At 41.0% G+C, this 15,905-nt stretch overlaps 1 protein-coding gene across 3 annotated transcripts in view; it reads right to left on the bottom strand.

The window, feature by feature from the left end:
- Positions 1 to 5,219: 5,219 nt before the first annotated feature.
- The window catches only part of LOC147030347 (uncharacterized), a 162,587-nt gene continuing 151,901 nt past the window's right edge, over positions 5,220 to 15,905 (bottom strand). For all 3 annotated transcript variants that reach the window (XM_085874291.1, XM_085874293.1, XM_085874292.1), the window contains 2 exons: positions 7,447 to 7,917; positions 5,220 to 7,167 (listed from right to left, as the gene is read on the bottom strand). In XM_085874291.1, coding sequence (XP_085730417.1) covers positions 7,039 to 7,167; positions 7,447 to 7,917 — 600 coding nt within the window. In that variant the 3' untranslated portion in view covers positions 5,220 to 7,038. The remainder of the gene's footprint in view (positions 7,168 to 7,446; positions 7,918 to 15,905) is intronic.

The following is a 15,905-nucleotide window of genomic DNA, read 5'->3' as shown; positions in this document are numbered from 1 at the left end:
ACATCACACATCACACACACACACACACACACACACACACACACACACACACACACACACACACACGCATTACCTTTTATTAATATAGATGTCTGGTCTTCTCTGGGAGACTTCGGGGAATCCTTTGTTGTGGCCCTTGATATCTTGACAAGCTTTTGACAGTGTGACATCAAATCTCCAAGCTCCCCTCTTTCGGCTTTCCTCCTTCACACTGCTCTCTCATAAGACAGCTTTGTCTCTAACCGTTCTATCTCTGTAATTGTTGATGGTTCAACCTCTCCCTCATTCCCTACCAACAGTGGTGTCCCACAGTGTTCTGTCCTGTTTCTAAAACTCTTCCTTCTTGTTATCAAAGATCTTCTTTATTGTAAAAATAACCAAATGCATTTGTATGCTGACGACACCACATTGCATTCTATTACGGTTTTCACATCAGCTCCATATTCTCTTGCTCGATCTACATCTCGTTTTATCACGGCTACCTCTATAAATTCGGATTTGGACAGGATTTCCCAGTGGGGCAAATGTAATCAAGTTAAGTTTAATACTTCTAAAACTAAATTTCTTCCTATTTCTCTTTTTAAAACTCTTCTCAATTTTCCCATCTCCTTTGAAGACTCCACAATTTACCATTCAATACATTACCTTGGTATTACTAGAACATCAAATCTATTTTGGAAACCTCACATTGTACAAATAGCGGTCTGTCTCGAAGAAACTGGGACTCCAGTTGGTGACATCACTTCCTGCTTTTGCATGTTTGCCTTTCAGGCAGTCATGCTTGTTCTGTCCTCCTACTTCACGAACCACTCTTGTTCCACTTGTGGAGTAGTTTTCAGTCTCCACACACCTGTGCTAATTGTGTGACTGGTACGTCATCCCATGGAAGAGAGGGACATTGGACATGTTACCTCGATCGTCTCCTCCAAGCGTCGGAAGCATCACTGGTACCCAGCCATCCTCACTCATGTCGTGTGTGGTTACCTGGATGGAACAATTCCATCGTGGCAATCGGCGAATTCTGCGACAGCGGTATTGCAGAACTGAACTTTTTGATTTAAAACCTCTTGGTGAGTCAGTTCCTTGTTCCTAATGAGGTGTGGAAGACCTTGAAAACCCTCAAACGAACTCAACTCAAAATCAAGCGAAGCTGCAGAGCTTGTCGGCATGCTCGAAGGAAGATTATTATTTTGTTAGGCCAGCCAAGGCCATGACATCCACATCCACATCCATAACATGATCATGGTGTGGTGAAATTGAACCTTGTCGACGTGCACATGCAAGACTTCGTTAACTGTGGGTCCAATCTCAACTTTACAGGACCAGCCCAGCACTTTAACATCACTCCACCTTTTATCTTGATAAATGCCAGATCCCTGATTCAACACATTGATGGACTTGAGGTTATGTTGAATGTTAACCACATTGAAATAGCTGCAGTCAGTGAAACATGGTTTCTCTCTCAACTTCGTCCTGGTGTGTTTGCAATCTCCAAATTTGCTCTTATTACCAAATCAGAATGCAATAAATGGCATGCACTGTAGGTGTAGCCTTGTTTATGAGAGAGAGCATCCAAGTAAGAGATTTAAAGGAAATCTCTGTACCAGATGAACTTGAAGTAATTTGGGTGTGGACTCGCCCTCAGTGGTTACCTCGGACAGTTAGTGGTTTGATAGTATGTGCTGTCTTCCATCCTCCTGCTTCACCACACGATGCTCTTCTCATTGAACCTACAGTGCAGTATATCATCCATATTAGATACTTTGCAGACTGAGTGCCACAATGCAGGAGTTTTGTGATTCTTAGTGATTTCAATAAGGTGGACACTGAATTAATCTGTCAATTAACTGGCTTAGTCCAACTTGTTAAAACTCCTACCAGATGTGAAGCTAGTTTGGGCAAGATTTCAACGAATTTAAAACACCACTACCACACATCCAAGTTTTCTACCACAAGTGATCACAACGCAGTGCTGTGGCAACCTCTGCAACCCCACAAGAAGTGTTACATTCTCCGTACACATATTGTCTGTCCTATTACACACTCAGATCGAGCCTTTGGTCGGTGGATAACCAACCACAAATGGAGTGAGCTTGAAGTTTCCAAAAGTGTGCATGATAAAACTTTCATATTTTACGAGGTATTTCACAAGGCCATCGATAAAAAAATTCTCTGACGAAAGTCACATCCATCCACTCACAAGATAAACCGTAAACCATGGTTTACACCACAATTTAAATCACTCATCTTAAAAAGACAAAAAGCTTTCTCCAGTCGTAAATTATTTTAATGGCGATTGCTCCCTAATAAAATAATTGGAGGAGTAAAGCCTGCTGAGCGACTTTTCTATGACTCCAGCATTCGCAAATTGAAAAAGCTTAACCCTCACCAGTGGCATCTTCAACTAAAAAAAAAAAAACTAAAACTTACTGGACATAACAGAAAAACATGTTTTACCTTGTTTGGGTCGTCACTGAAGGATGCTGCCATTGAAATGAACTAATGTTTCATCTCCGTGGCTCAGGACATTCCGCAACTCTATCTGAGCCAGCTGCCTACCTACCTACCTTCTGCTGCTCCACCATCTTCAGTGTCTCTGCAGGATGTTTTAAAGAAACTTAAGAAATTGAATATAAATAAGAATGGTGGACCGGACTGTATTCCACCTCGTATTATTAAGGAATTTGCGTACGAATTGCGTTTCCCTCTTACTGAAATATTCAATTGCTCACTTTGTGAAGGTGTATTGCCTGATATTTGGAAATCCGCTTCTGTTATACCAGTTACGGAATCTCAACCACCTAATTTGGATAATCTGCATCCAATTTAACTCACATGCTTATTTTCCAAAAATTTTGAGGATTTTTTTGTAAATCGGATATTTGAGGACATTAGGAATTCTCGTGACATTCAACAGTTTGGTTTTCTTAATGATTTGTCTTCAACCCACTGTTTAGTTAGAATACTCAGCCTGGTGTTGGCTTAGTGGTTATGGTGGTGGCTTGGGATCCTAGGGTCCTGAGTTTAAGCCCCGTTGGGCCGCTGAATTAATACACCAGGTGGTTGACTCAGCCTGTCATCCTTCTGAGGTCAGCAAAATGAGTACCAGTGTACTGGTAAGGGGGACACTGCATCAGCGGCATAGCCGCATCCCAACCAATGATGCAACCAGCAGCCATAGGCAGAGAGAGGGAGACAGAGAGACAGAGAGACAGAGAGACAGACAGCATACTGGATGATATTTTTAAGAGAACTGATAAACTTCAACATTCTTCAGGTTTGGTAGTTATATGCTTTGTGTTAGCTTAATGGTTAGGGTGGTGGGTTTGGGATCCTAGGGTCCTGAGTTTAAATCCCATTCAACTATTGAATTAATACCAGGTGTGGTTAACTCGGCCTGTCATCCTTCCGAGGTTGGCAAAATGAGTGCCAGCATGCTGGTACACTGTGTCGGAGTGGCGACCCGTCCAGGATTGTGCCCAATAGGCAAGGAGACTGCGAAAGCAGCACCAACGCTCTGCACAGAGTATGGTCTGGAATGGCTGGAACTGACTTCTCGAAAGCCTTTGATCGAGTTAGCCACTATATTGTTGTCGACAAGTTTATTAATCATGGTGTTTATTTATCTAAGTTTATTAATCCAAGAGAAGTCAGGTTGTACGTTACAAAAGGGAAGTTTCGACATGGGAAACATCCAATGCTGGGGTCCCACAAGGAACAACAATTGGTCCAGAAGCTTTCTTAGCCATGTGACTGTGACTGTTTATCCTAAAGTTTCACTCCATCAGTACGTTGATTACATGACTTTTTGTCAAACTTGTAGTGACATTGAACATACCAGTCTTGTACAGCAGCAACTTGACTGTGTCCAAGAATGGTCATCTAAAAATAATATGAATGTAAATACGAGTAAATGTCAAGTCATGATTACATGTTTTCAAAGACTCCCGGTGGAGGTGCCTAGTTTTCCTATCGGAGATTCAGTTATTAATCAAACTGATTGTGTTAAACTGTTCCACATCTATATGCAAGAAAACTTGAAACGAGACACTCAAGTTCAGGTCAAATCTAAAACGTTCAACAGAAAACTCTACTTTTCACAGCAATTGAAACGTTGTAAATCCCTGTCTCTGGTTTAATAACAGTTTATTCACACGTTGTTACACACTTTGGAATTGGCTTCACCTGCATGGTTTTGTGGCTTAACTCAAGTCCAGAGGGAATGTTTGGAGAAATTGAAATGGAAAGTGTTTTGTGTGAGTTTGTGCTCAGCATGAGTTTGGTGTCTCTTGTGTTTTGCTATATTATAGATCTGTGATTTTTTTTTTTTAAACCCATTTATCCAGTATTTAATAGGTAAGGTGGTTTTCTTCGTTCTTTTTCATGAAATTTGACCAATTCAGCTCATGGCTGCAAAAGTTTTTTTGAAACAAACCCATTACCTCTGCCACCGAAGGTGAAGGAGGTTGCTTTCACCCCTCTCTGTATGTTTGTTTGTTTGTGTGCAGGATATCTCAAAAAGTTGTGGACGGATTCAGATGAAACTTGGTGGACAGGTTTTGTGTGTGTGTGTGTGTGTGTGTGTGTGTGTGTGTGTGTGTGTGTGTGTGTGTGTGTGTGTGTGTGTGTGTGTGTGTGTGTGTGTGTGTGTGTGTGTGTGTGTGTGTGTGTGTGTGTGTGACAAGGACGAATTGATGAGATTTTAGTGAAGATCTGAACCATGATATGGATACAGAGTTATTTGATTTTTTAAAGTGATTTTTATCACCATTGAGAGAGCCAAAAACGATATAGTACTGTATAACATGATATTTCAACAATGTATTGGGCCTGATATGTTCTCATGGATCAGGCATTGCGTGGTGGAGGTATGCGCTCTACCGAGTGTCCTTCCAGTTATTATAAATTATTATTATTATCCGATAGCTCATGATGCTCAAAGCCAAGGTTCAAATCCTATGTCTTTCTTCCATGTACAAGCTCCTCCATGATCTTAGATTCAAATACCAAAACCCACTCCTCTCACCTCCTACCATCTCACCCCTTGCTCTCTCACCCCAGCACCATTTTTCAAACCTCCCTCTCAATTCACGTTCCACAGGATTTAATTTTCTCCAATTGGACATGTGACGTTCACTCTTGTTCAATACCAGGATAAAGTCATTCCGCTCTTCATCCCTCAACCAGATCCACATCAAATGGAGGATGAACACTCCGAATGTAAATAATACTTTTATTTCCATTTTTGGTTTGTTAAAAATAAGGGGATTGAAGACTTCATTGCAGAATTAGTGAAGCAATTTTAAAGGACTATTTCTCGCAAAAACGAGGTAAACACTCAGGATAATAAAATAAAATCCTGACTATTATTCATCAGGCATGTACAAGGTCAGAGTTTGGTAACAAAATACTGTCTTTGGCTAAATGAAGAAACCCTGTTTTTTTTTTTTCAGAAGGCCTCCATTATTTGCAAATCTCAACTCTTTCCACACCAGCACAAAATTATCGTTCAATATCATCAATACATTCACCATTTACTAACTGAATTGTATAATCGTCATTTCCTATTCGCCACTTCATATATTATCTACATGCAAATTTCAAAACGATCTCCATGACGACAAGAACAATCCTGATTGACAAGCCACACCCAGACCTCGTATTCTTGGAATGTGGTGCAAATATTTGATTCATCAGCACATTTAGGGTAATACCTGTAAAGGTGTGGAAAGGTAAGCTTTAGGAATCACCGACATTGAGTAAACAATTTTGTGTATGAGGTCATCTCGTCCGACAGGGTGGTGCAGAGATTGTGCACTTCGCATTGACATATACAGTCGGGGTTTCATTCCTGACCCCATTCGAAACGGTCAGATTCGTGCTTCACAGTCAAACATATCAAAGCCTGGTGTTGGCTTAATGGTGAGGTGGCTGGCTTAAGATCCCTGGGTCTTGGATGTTGGTTTAATGGTTAGGTGGCTGGCTTAAGTTCCTCAGCTCTTGGGTTAAAGCCCCTGTCGGGCTGTTGAACTAACACCAAGTAGGGTTGACTTGGTCTGTCACCCTTCCAAGGTCAACAAAACGAGTACCAGTGTACTGGTAACAGAGGCATTGCGTCAGTGGAACGGTCACGCCCTCAGCCAATGATGCTACCCGCAGCAGTGTACTGCACATGAAGGATAGGAGGTGGAGGAGGAGAGGGTTGTATCACAAAGAATGCTGTACCGTGGATGGAAATGAAGATGGGTGTCCCTTCTGCTAGTACTAGTTGGTGTACATTAAAGGTAACAGCATCTTTCGTGATGAGTCGGTGAGTTATCTCCAGCACCCTGAACAAATCACAAATTCCTGCCAAAATTACTTTCATTTGAACGTTTGATCTGGGCATCTGGTTGGTGAAAGACATAGGCCAAAAACGTTTTCTGGCCAACTCCACGAGAAAGTGTGGATAATTGGGACCATTAAGAGAAGTAGACAGTTTGGGGAGTGTGGGAACTAAAATTGAGAAAAATGAGAATGAGAGGAGAAACAAAAAGAGGGAGGGTATCATTTCTGAGCCAGACCAGTTAAGTCTGTTGAAGTATCAAGGTGGAACAATCACATACAGAGCAATATCATATCCAGGTACATTGCCAGACCTTCAACCCAACTGAAAGTGCCTCAAGAGCCACCATTAGAGGGTGACTGGCATGCAGCCCCACAACTGGTCATGGCAGGATTGTGGAATTTGTTCAGCATTCCGGCGATGATTCACCAAAATCTTCATCGAAAGTCACCTTGGTATCTCTGTCTCCAGCAACCACTGATAGCAGATGAGTCCCTGAATTAACATCCTATCTAACTGATGGCCTACTCATTGATCCAACGATTTGCCTGTGAAACAGTTTATAGTCGGGTCAGCAATCAAATCAAGATTATGCAGCTTCTCTGCACCATCCTGCTGGACACCAATTCAGCTTGTTGTTTTCAACGAGTCTTGACACCCACGTATATATTGAAAGAATATAGTCTCCGGCAATCAGAGCCTGTGGAAGATGTTCACGAACGCATCCCATGATGTGTGGCAGCAAACGTAGAGCCCGAGCCAAAGGGACCAACAGATCCAGAGACTCGTAAAACATCTTCCAGAATCGACTGGTGAATTTCTTCCGCCAAAGAACACTTGAACTGGTGGTACAGACAGTTGACACAGATGATGGAACGAACATTTTGAAAATGGATTAAGAAAAAAAACGATGGAAACATCGTTACTTTTACTTCAACAATCAATGTAGTTATTTTTCTTGTTGCTGCAACTATCATGCAACTGTACATTATTGTTACACCAGTTATCTAAATAATGAGGTCGAGAGGACCTCGATTAAAATTGTTCTTGAATCATGCACTGTACTGCCTCCATCCTACTCTCTTCAGCCACATATCCTTCCCTCTCACCACCCACCTTACCTTCTCAAGAATTTTCAGCAGTTCAGAAAAAGACACAAACTCTTCCTCTGTGCTCAACCTCTCGTTATCAGACACTACGTTGGACTTCAAACTGTGGAAGGATTCCTCTTCATGTGAGATTTGTTGAGCCACTTCAAAAGACCTCACGGTCTGGTCTTTCCGAGCACGGTGTGTTTGTTCCACCTTCTTCATTGGTTCAGATTGAACATAATGCCAGTGCATCCCTTCAAATAATTCATCATCAGAAGCAGTGGTTAGGTCACATGGCCTCCATGACTGCCGCCATCTTTTAATGCGAGCTGGGGACCTCCTCATTGACAGAGATTCGAAATTGCATTGCCTTGTTCTGTCCTGATCCTCAAAGCCAGCCGTTCCATTCGTTTCATCACTGATCGGTCTGAACCCAGTGCCAGGTCCTGAACTCAGCAGTTCCGATTTCAGGCTGAGCTGCTTTGCAAGCAGCTCAAGAATCTGTAAAAACAAGGGATATAAATGAAGACTCACACAAGCCTCGACAGTGTAAACAAAAATAAATAAATAAAAGACAAAAATGATGAGGCACATGGATGGCAGGAACAGACAATGATTTTTCATAAATTGTTTCTGAAAATTCAGGCTCACCTCACAGATATATTACAATTTTTATTGATGAACTATTTCTGCATTCACATATGTATGGGAATTTAATCACATTGGTTCCATGTGAATTTGACAATTTATTTATGAAGCAATGTTCATTGTTTGTTTAGGGTATGGAAACTGCAATAAATGCATTCTGTCGAAGTGGCCGTGAAGCTGTGAAAGGAAGCCTCGAAGTCGAACCTGTGATGTCATTATGCTTTTCAAAATAATTTGGCGTTGGGACGCTTGAACATGTTGAACGAGGACATTATGAGACAATACTCTATCTATTTGCTGATGACTTCACCGTCTGCCGTAACATCCGTCATCCTTCAGACAGACAGACAGGCAGCAGCCTCTTCCCTCAATTCAGACCTTGATAGAATCACAAGCTGGTCAAACACTTGGAATATGTCATTCAATCTGGATAAATATCACATTCTCTCTCTGTGCCTCTCTTACTCGATGTCTCTGTCTCTGAAATGTCCATATGGCAAACCTTCCCATCTACTTTCTTAACAATCCTCTTGAAGAAGCTCAGCCACTCAAGCATTTGGGTCTCACCATCGGCCATGATCTTTCTTGGGGAAAACCACATTTCAAAGTTGGTCTCCAAAGCCAGTCACCGACTGGGTATCCTCCATCATATAAAGTCCTTCCTTGATACAACTGAACTCGTAATTACACCTACAAGGCCTTCATCCACCACTTGATGGAGTACTGCTCTCCCCTCTGGGTTGGCACCCCTGCCTCACACCTTGCTAAGCTTGATGCTATGGAAGCCAAGGCCTGCAATGTCATTTGAATCTCCCACGATGAAGTCTATTCGATGGGCCCATCATATTCCCATCACAGGCAGGTCGGTGGTCTCTCCATCTTCGATGTACCGCCTCCTTTCTGGTCTTGCACCCTCAGCTCTTTCCATACTTTGTCCTCTTCAGATTTGTGCAGGAGGCATAATATTAGTGTCTGCCATCAACCCCCTTCTGGTGAAACTCCCCAAATCCAGGATCACTGCTCACTTCCACTCATTTGTTCCTCTTTTTTTTCCCTCCCACCTGTGGAACCAACTTCCACATTCTCTTCAATTTCTTTCTCACCTCCAAGTCTTCAAGACAGCATTTCAAGACACCATCTCAGATCACTCCCATCCAAAACCATGATCTTTACTATCCCTGCCAACCGCACCCCAATCCCTCCTCTTTTCAAGTTTCCAGTTTTTCCTTCCCGAGTGTTCACTTCTGTATCCATCTTATCCACCTCATGAGCAGGGTGAATATACTGATTCTGGCTCACTTTCCCCCATGTTAATGAATGGAGGATTCTCAGCGATTCATATTTTTTCCCCTAAAAAATAAACCCCCTTTTTATCCCAAGGTATATTTATTTGTCTCCCCTTTTAACAGAGGGGCACTCTTTTCAAATAACCAATGCAATAAGATAAAGATTTGTTCAAGTAGTAAAGTAGTAATGTGATTTGTTAAAGGTGATTCTAAAGAAATATCTGAAACATGTAAGCCTTGGGGCACACTTTTTCAAATAACCAATGCATATTGTTTAGCTCACTCATTGAACCTATAAAGATTTGTTCATTCTCAAATTCCTTCAATAGTTTAATTTTCTTTGCACAATAATCCCCATCTAAAATATTTAAAAATAAAACATTTGAATCTTTATATTTTTCAAGATACCCCTTTTGTGTCATAACGAAATGATAAACTTCTCTCAATGCTCTTGTTTGACTACCTCCTGAGCCACATATCATTTTGAGATTGTAGTGAATTATTTTTCCATTGTTCAATTGATAACCATCAAAGTTTTCAGTCCATTCAAGGATATAAATTTTTTCTTTACATCCTCTAACTTACTAGTTTTTAAATTGATTCGCTTATTTGTTTTATTAACCTCTGCCATTGGAGGTGACTGTTTTCACCCCTTTCTGTTTGTTAGATAAAGATTTCGGAAGTATATTGATGACTTCCGTTTCTGTTTGTTTGTTTGTTTGTTTGTAGGCACGATAACTCGAGAACGGAAGAAGCTACTAATGTCAAATTGCACCACGTGATTCAGGAGGGTGATGGCGAGTGCTGATTAGATTTTGGTCAAAATCGGTCAAAGGTCAAGGTCACAGTGAGGTCAAACATCCAAAAAATGATAACTCGAGAACGGAAGAAGCTACTAATGTCAAATTACACCACGTGATTCAGGAGGGTGGTGGCTAGCGCTGATTAGATTTTGGTCAAAGGTCAAGGTCACAGTGAGGTCAAACATCCAAAACATTCGATTTTTGATGGTTTGGTACAGAATCAGCGTAGAAACTTCTGGTTTGTGTCGCTACCTTCTCGAGAGACTGCTTTTATTAGACAAGGTCAGAGGTCAAGTTGACGATTTCGTAAGTACCAGTCTATGACTGCTTGTTACTTACGAAATCTAAAGATTTCGTAAGTATATTGATGACTTCCGTTTCTGTTTGTGACTTATGAAATCTAAAGATATCATAAGTATATTGATGCCTTCCATTTCTGTTTGTTTGTTTGTTTGTTTGTAGGCACGATAACTTGAGAACGGAAGAAGCTACCAACGTCAAATTACACCACGTGATTCAGGAGGGTGATGGCAAGTGCTGATTAGATTTTGGTCAAAATCGGTCAAAGGTCAAGGTCACAGTGAGGTCAAACATCCAAAAAATGATAACTCGAGAATGGAAGAAGCTACTAATGTCAAATTGCACCACGTGATTCAGGAGGGTGATGGCGAGTGCTGATTAGATTTTGGTCAAAGGTCAAGGTCACAGTGAGGTCAAACATCCAAAACATTCGATTTTTGATGGCTTGGTACAGAATCAGCGTAGAAACTTCTGGTTTGTGTCGCTACCTTCTCGAGAGACTGCTTTTATTAGACAAGGTCAGAGGTCAAGTTGACGATTTCGTAAGTACCAGTCTATGACTGCTTGTTACTTACGAAATCTAAAGATTTCCTAAGTATATTGATGACTTCCGTTTCTGTTTGTTACTTACGAAATCTAAAGATATCGTAAGTATATTGATGCCTTCCGTTTCTGTTTGTTTGTTTGTTTGTTTGTTTGTAGGCACGATAACTTGAGAATGGAAGAAGCTACCAACGTCAAATTACACCACGTGATTCAGGAGGGTGATGGCAAGTGCTGATTAGATTTTGGTCAAAATCGGTCAAAGGTCAAGGTCACAGTGAGGTCAAACATCCAAAAAATGATAACTCGAGAATGGAAGAAGCTACTAATGTCAAATTGCACCACGTGATTCAGGAGGGTGATGGCGAGTGCTGATTAGATTTTGGTCAAAGGTCAAGGTCACAGTGAGGTCAAACATCCAAAACATTCGATTTTTGATGGTTTGGTACAGAATCAGCGTAGAAACTTCTGGTTTGTGTCGCTACCTTCTCGAGAGACTGCTTTTATTAGACAAGGTCAGAGGTCAAGTTGACGATTTCGTAAGTACCAGTCTATGACTGCTTGTTACTTACGAAATCTAAAGATTTCCTAAGTATATTGATGACTTCCGTTTCTGTTTGTTACTTACGAAATCTAAAGATATCGTAAGTATATTGATGCCTTCCGTTTCTGTTTGTTTGTTTGTTTGTTTGTAGGCACGATAACTCGAGAACGGAAGAAGCTACCAATGTCAAATTACACCACGTGATTCAGGAGGGTGATGGCAAGTGCTGATTAGATTTTGGTCAAAATCGGTCAAAGGTCAAGGTCACGGTGAGGTCAAATATTCGATTTTTGATGGTTTGGTACAGATAACTCGAACGGAAGAAGCTACCAATGTCAAATTACACCACGTGATTCAGGAGGGTGATGGCTGGTGCTGATTCGATTTTGGTCAAAATTGGTCAAAGGTCAAAGTGAGGTCAAACATCCAAAAAATGATAACTCGAGAACGGAAGAAGCTTCCAATGTCAACTTACACCACGTGATTCAGGAGGGTGGTGGCTAGCGCTGATTAGATTTTGGTCAAAATCGGTCAAAGGTCAAGGTCACAGTGAGGTCAAACATCCAAAACATTCGATTTTTGATGGTTTGGTACAGAATCAGCGTAGAAACTTCTGGTTTGTGTCACCACCTTCTCAAGAGACAGCTTTTATTAGACAAGGTCAGAGGTCAAGTTGACGATTTCGTAAGTACCAGTCTATGACTGCTTGTTTGTTTGTTTGTTTGTAGGCACGATAATTCGAGAACGGAAGAAGCTACCAATGTCAAATTACACCACGTGATTCAGGAGGGTGATGGCTAAGCTCTGATTAGATTTTTGTCAAAGTCGGTCAAAGGTCAAGGTCACAGTGAGGTCAAACATTCGATTTTTTTTTTGATGGTTTGGTACAGATAACTCGAACGGAAGAAGCTACCAATTTCAAATTACACCATGTGATTCAGGAGGGTGATGGCTAGTGCTGATTAGATTTTGGTCAAAATCGGTCAAAGGTCAAGGTCACAGTGAGGTCAAACATCCAAAACATTCGATTTTTGATGGTTTGGTACAGAATCATCGTATAAATTTCTGGTTTGCGTCGCTACCTTCTCGAGAGACAGCTTTTATTAGACAAGGTCAGAGGTCAAGTTGACGATTTCGTAAGTACCAGTCTATTACTGTTTGTTACTTATGAAATCTTTAGATTTCGTAAGTATATTGATGCCTTCCGTTTCTGTTTGTTTGTTTGTTTGTTTGTTTGTAGGCACGATAACTCGAGAACGGAAGAAGCTACCAACGTCAAATTACACCACGTGATTCAGGAGGGTGATGGCAAGTGCTGATTAGATTTTGGTCAAAATCGGTCAAAGGTCAAGGTCACAGTGAGGTCAAACGTCCAAAAAATGATAACTCGAGAACGGAAGAAGCAACCAATGTCAAATTGCACCACGTGATTCAGGAGGGTGATGTCTTGCGCTGATTAGATTTTGGTCAAAATCGGTCAAAGGTCAAGGTCACAGTGAGGTCAAACATCCAAAACATTCGATTTTTGATGGTTTGGTACAGAATCATCGTAGAAATTTCTGGTTTGCGTCGCTACCTTCTCGAGAGACAGCTTTTATTAGACAAGGTCAGAGGTCAAGTTGACGATTTCGTAAGTACCAGTCTATTACTGTTTGTTACTTATGAAATCTTTAGATTTCGTAAGTATATTGATGACTTCCGTTTCTGTGTGTTTGTGTGTTTGTGTTTGTTTGTTTGTTTGTTTGTAGGCACGATAACTCGAGAACGGAAGGAGCGACCAATGTCAAGTGACACCACATGATTCAGGAGGGTGATGGCTAGTGCTGATTTGATTTTGGTCAAAATCGGTCAAAGGTCACAGTGAGGTCAAATATTCGATTTTTTTGATGGTTTGGTACAGATAACTCGAACGGAAGAAGCTACCAATGTCATTACACCACGTGATTCAGGAGGGTGATGGCTAGCGCTGATTAGATTTTGGTCAAAATCGCTCAAAGGTCAAGGTCACAGTGAGGTAAAATATTCGATTTTTGATGGTTTGGTACAGATAACTCGAGAACGGAAGAAGCTACCAATGCCGAATTACACCACCTGATTCAGATAGGTGGTAGCTAGCGCTGATTAGATTTTGGTCAAAATCGATCAAAGGTCAAGGTCACAGTGAGGTCAAACATTCAAAACATTCGATTTTTGATGGTTTCGTGCAGAATCATTGTAGAAACTTCTGGTTTGCGTCGCTACCTTCTCGAGAGACAGCTTTTATTAGACAAGGTTAAAGGTCAAGTTGACGATTTCGTAAGTACCAGTCTATGACTGCTTGTTTGTTTGTTTGTTACTTACGAAATCTAAAGATTTCGTAAGTATATTGATGACTTCCGTTTCTGTTTGTTTGTTTGTTTGTTTGTTTGTAGGCACGATAACTCAAACGGAAGAAGCTACCAATGTCAAATTACACCACGTGATTCAGGAGGGTGATTGCTAGTGTGATTAGATTTTCGTCAAAAATCTTTCAAAGGTCAAGGTCACAGTGAGGTCAATCATAATTCCGTAAATTCATGTGGAGAAATGGAGTATTTTTTTCTTTTTGTGATCGCTGAGGACGCTTAAAACTCGGTTGTTGAAATTCTGGTAAAAATCGGATGTTTTGGAGACGTTTCAAGATTGTATAAAAAAAATTATTTCACTCGACGCATCACGGGTCGTCCCATGATGCAGTGCGCTCGAGCAGACGCGTCGTTGAGTTGCGTTAAGGTTTTGCATGTGCGCGCTGACGGTGTTTTCGATAAAGATGGTGTTTAAAATCATTTTTTATCACAATAAAGGTTATCGTCGCATGCCTGACTCGCTAAGCCGTCGGATTATGTAAAGATTGTGGGTGGATGGCCGAATATTACGGTTTTGTGACTGATAAAATAATATTAAATAAATGCGTGGAGAAATGGAGATTTTTGCTTCGCTTGATGATACGAGTTCGTTTTAACTTAGATTTTAATTTTGTCTTCGGTTTTTGCAATCGCTGAGGACGCTTAAAACTCGGTGTCGAAATTCTGGTAAAAATCGGATGTTTTGGAGACATTTTAAGATTGTATGAAAAATATTTCACTCTACGCGTCACGGGTCGTCCCATGATGGATGCAGTGCGCTCGAGCAGACACGTCGTTGAGTTACGTTAAGGTATAATTGCGTGGAGAAGGAGATTTTTGCTTCGGTCGACGTTACTATTTTTGATGGTTTGATACAGAATCATCGTAGAAACTTCTGGTTTGCGTTGCTACCTTCTCTCGAGACAGCTTTTATGAGACAAGATCAGAGGTCAAGTTGACGATTTCGTAAGTACCAGTCTATGACTGCTTGTTATCTTGCCAAAACGAAGTTTTTGCAAGATATGTTAGTCAGCTTGTATGTTTTTTTTTTGTTTGTTTGTTTGTCTGTAATCACGTATAAAAAATTCTGCAGAGCACAGTTATCATTGGAAATTTTTGTAACCGCATATCAGAGGCCTATGGAGGTCCCTTTCAGCGCACAAAATTTTGAAGGTCAAGGTCACTTTGTCGCAAATCAGGGGAGTCGACGAAACCCTTATTTTTTGAGTAATTTTAATCTAATCGTCTCCAAACTTTATGGGAATGTAGTGTATGGTCTGGCGCTCAGCTGATTAGTTTTTGGTGGCGATTGGCCTTGACCTTCATGGTTAGCGCCTGAGGTCAAACATATTTGACCCCAAGGTCAAATTTTCAAGTTTTAGGAACCATATCGTGTAGTACCTCAAATTGAACACCTCTGAGTGCTTTCTTGATATGTCAAGCTTGAGACAATATGACGTCATTTGGTGACGTTATGAGGCAAACATATTTTTCATACAATTCTCATCGGAATCTCTCGTCGGCAGATATTCCTCAAGGAGTCGCTCCTGGTGGATAGCAGCTCTGTTCACCTCAGTGTGACCTTAAAGAAGTCATACGTGGTCACCTTTTGGCAAGATAAGGTCTTATTTGTTTGTTTGTAGGCACGATAACTCGAAGGGAAGAAGCTACCAATGGCAAGTTACACCACGTGATTCAGGAGTGGGATGGCTAGTGCTGATTAGATTTTGGTCAAAATCGGTCAAAGGTCAAGGTCACAGTGAGGTCAAATATTCGATTTTTGATGGTTTGGTACAGATAACTCGAGAACGGAAGAAGCTACCAATGTCAAATTACACCACGTGATTCAGGAGGGTGATGGCTAGTGCTGATTAGATTTTGGTCAAAATCGGTCAAAGGTCAAGGTCACAGTGAGGTCAAACATCCAAAAAATGATAACTCGAGAATGGAAGAAGCTACCAATGTCAAATTACACCACGTGATTCAGGAGGGTGATGGCTAG

Source organism: Eptatretus burgeri, chromosome 3 (assembly GCF_056783735.1).
Source record: "Eptatretus burgeri isolate ZD-2024b chromosome 3, Ebu_testis_v1, whole genome shotgun sequence".
NCBI classification, from domain to species: Eukaryota; Metazoa; Chordata; class Myxini; order Myxiniformes; family Myxinidae; genus Eptatretus; species Eptatretus burgeri.
This window is presented reverse-complemented; position numbering and strand designations above follow the sequence as displayed.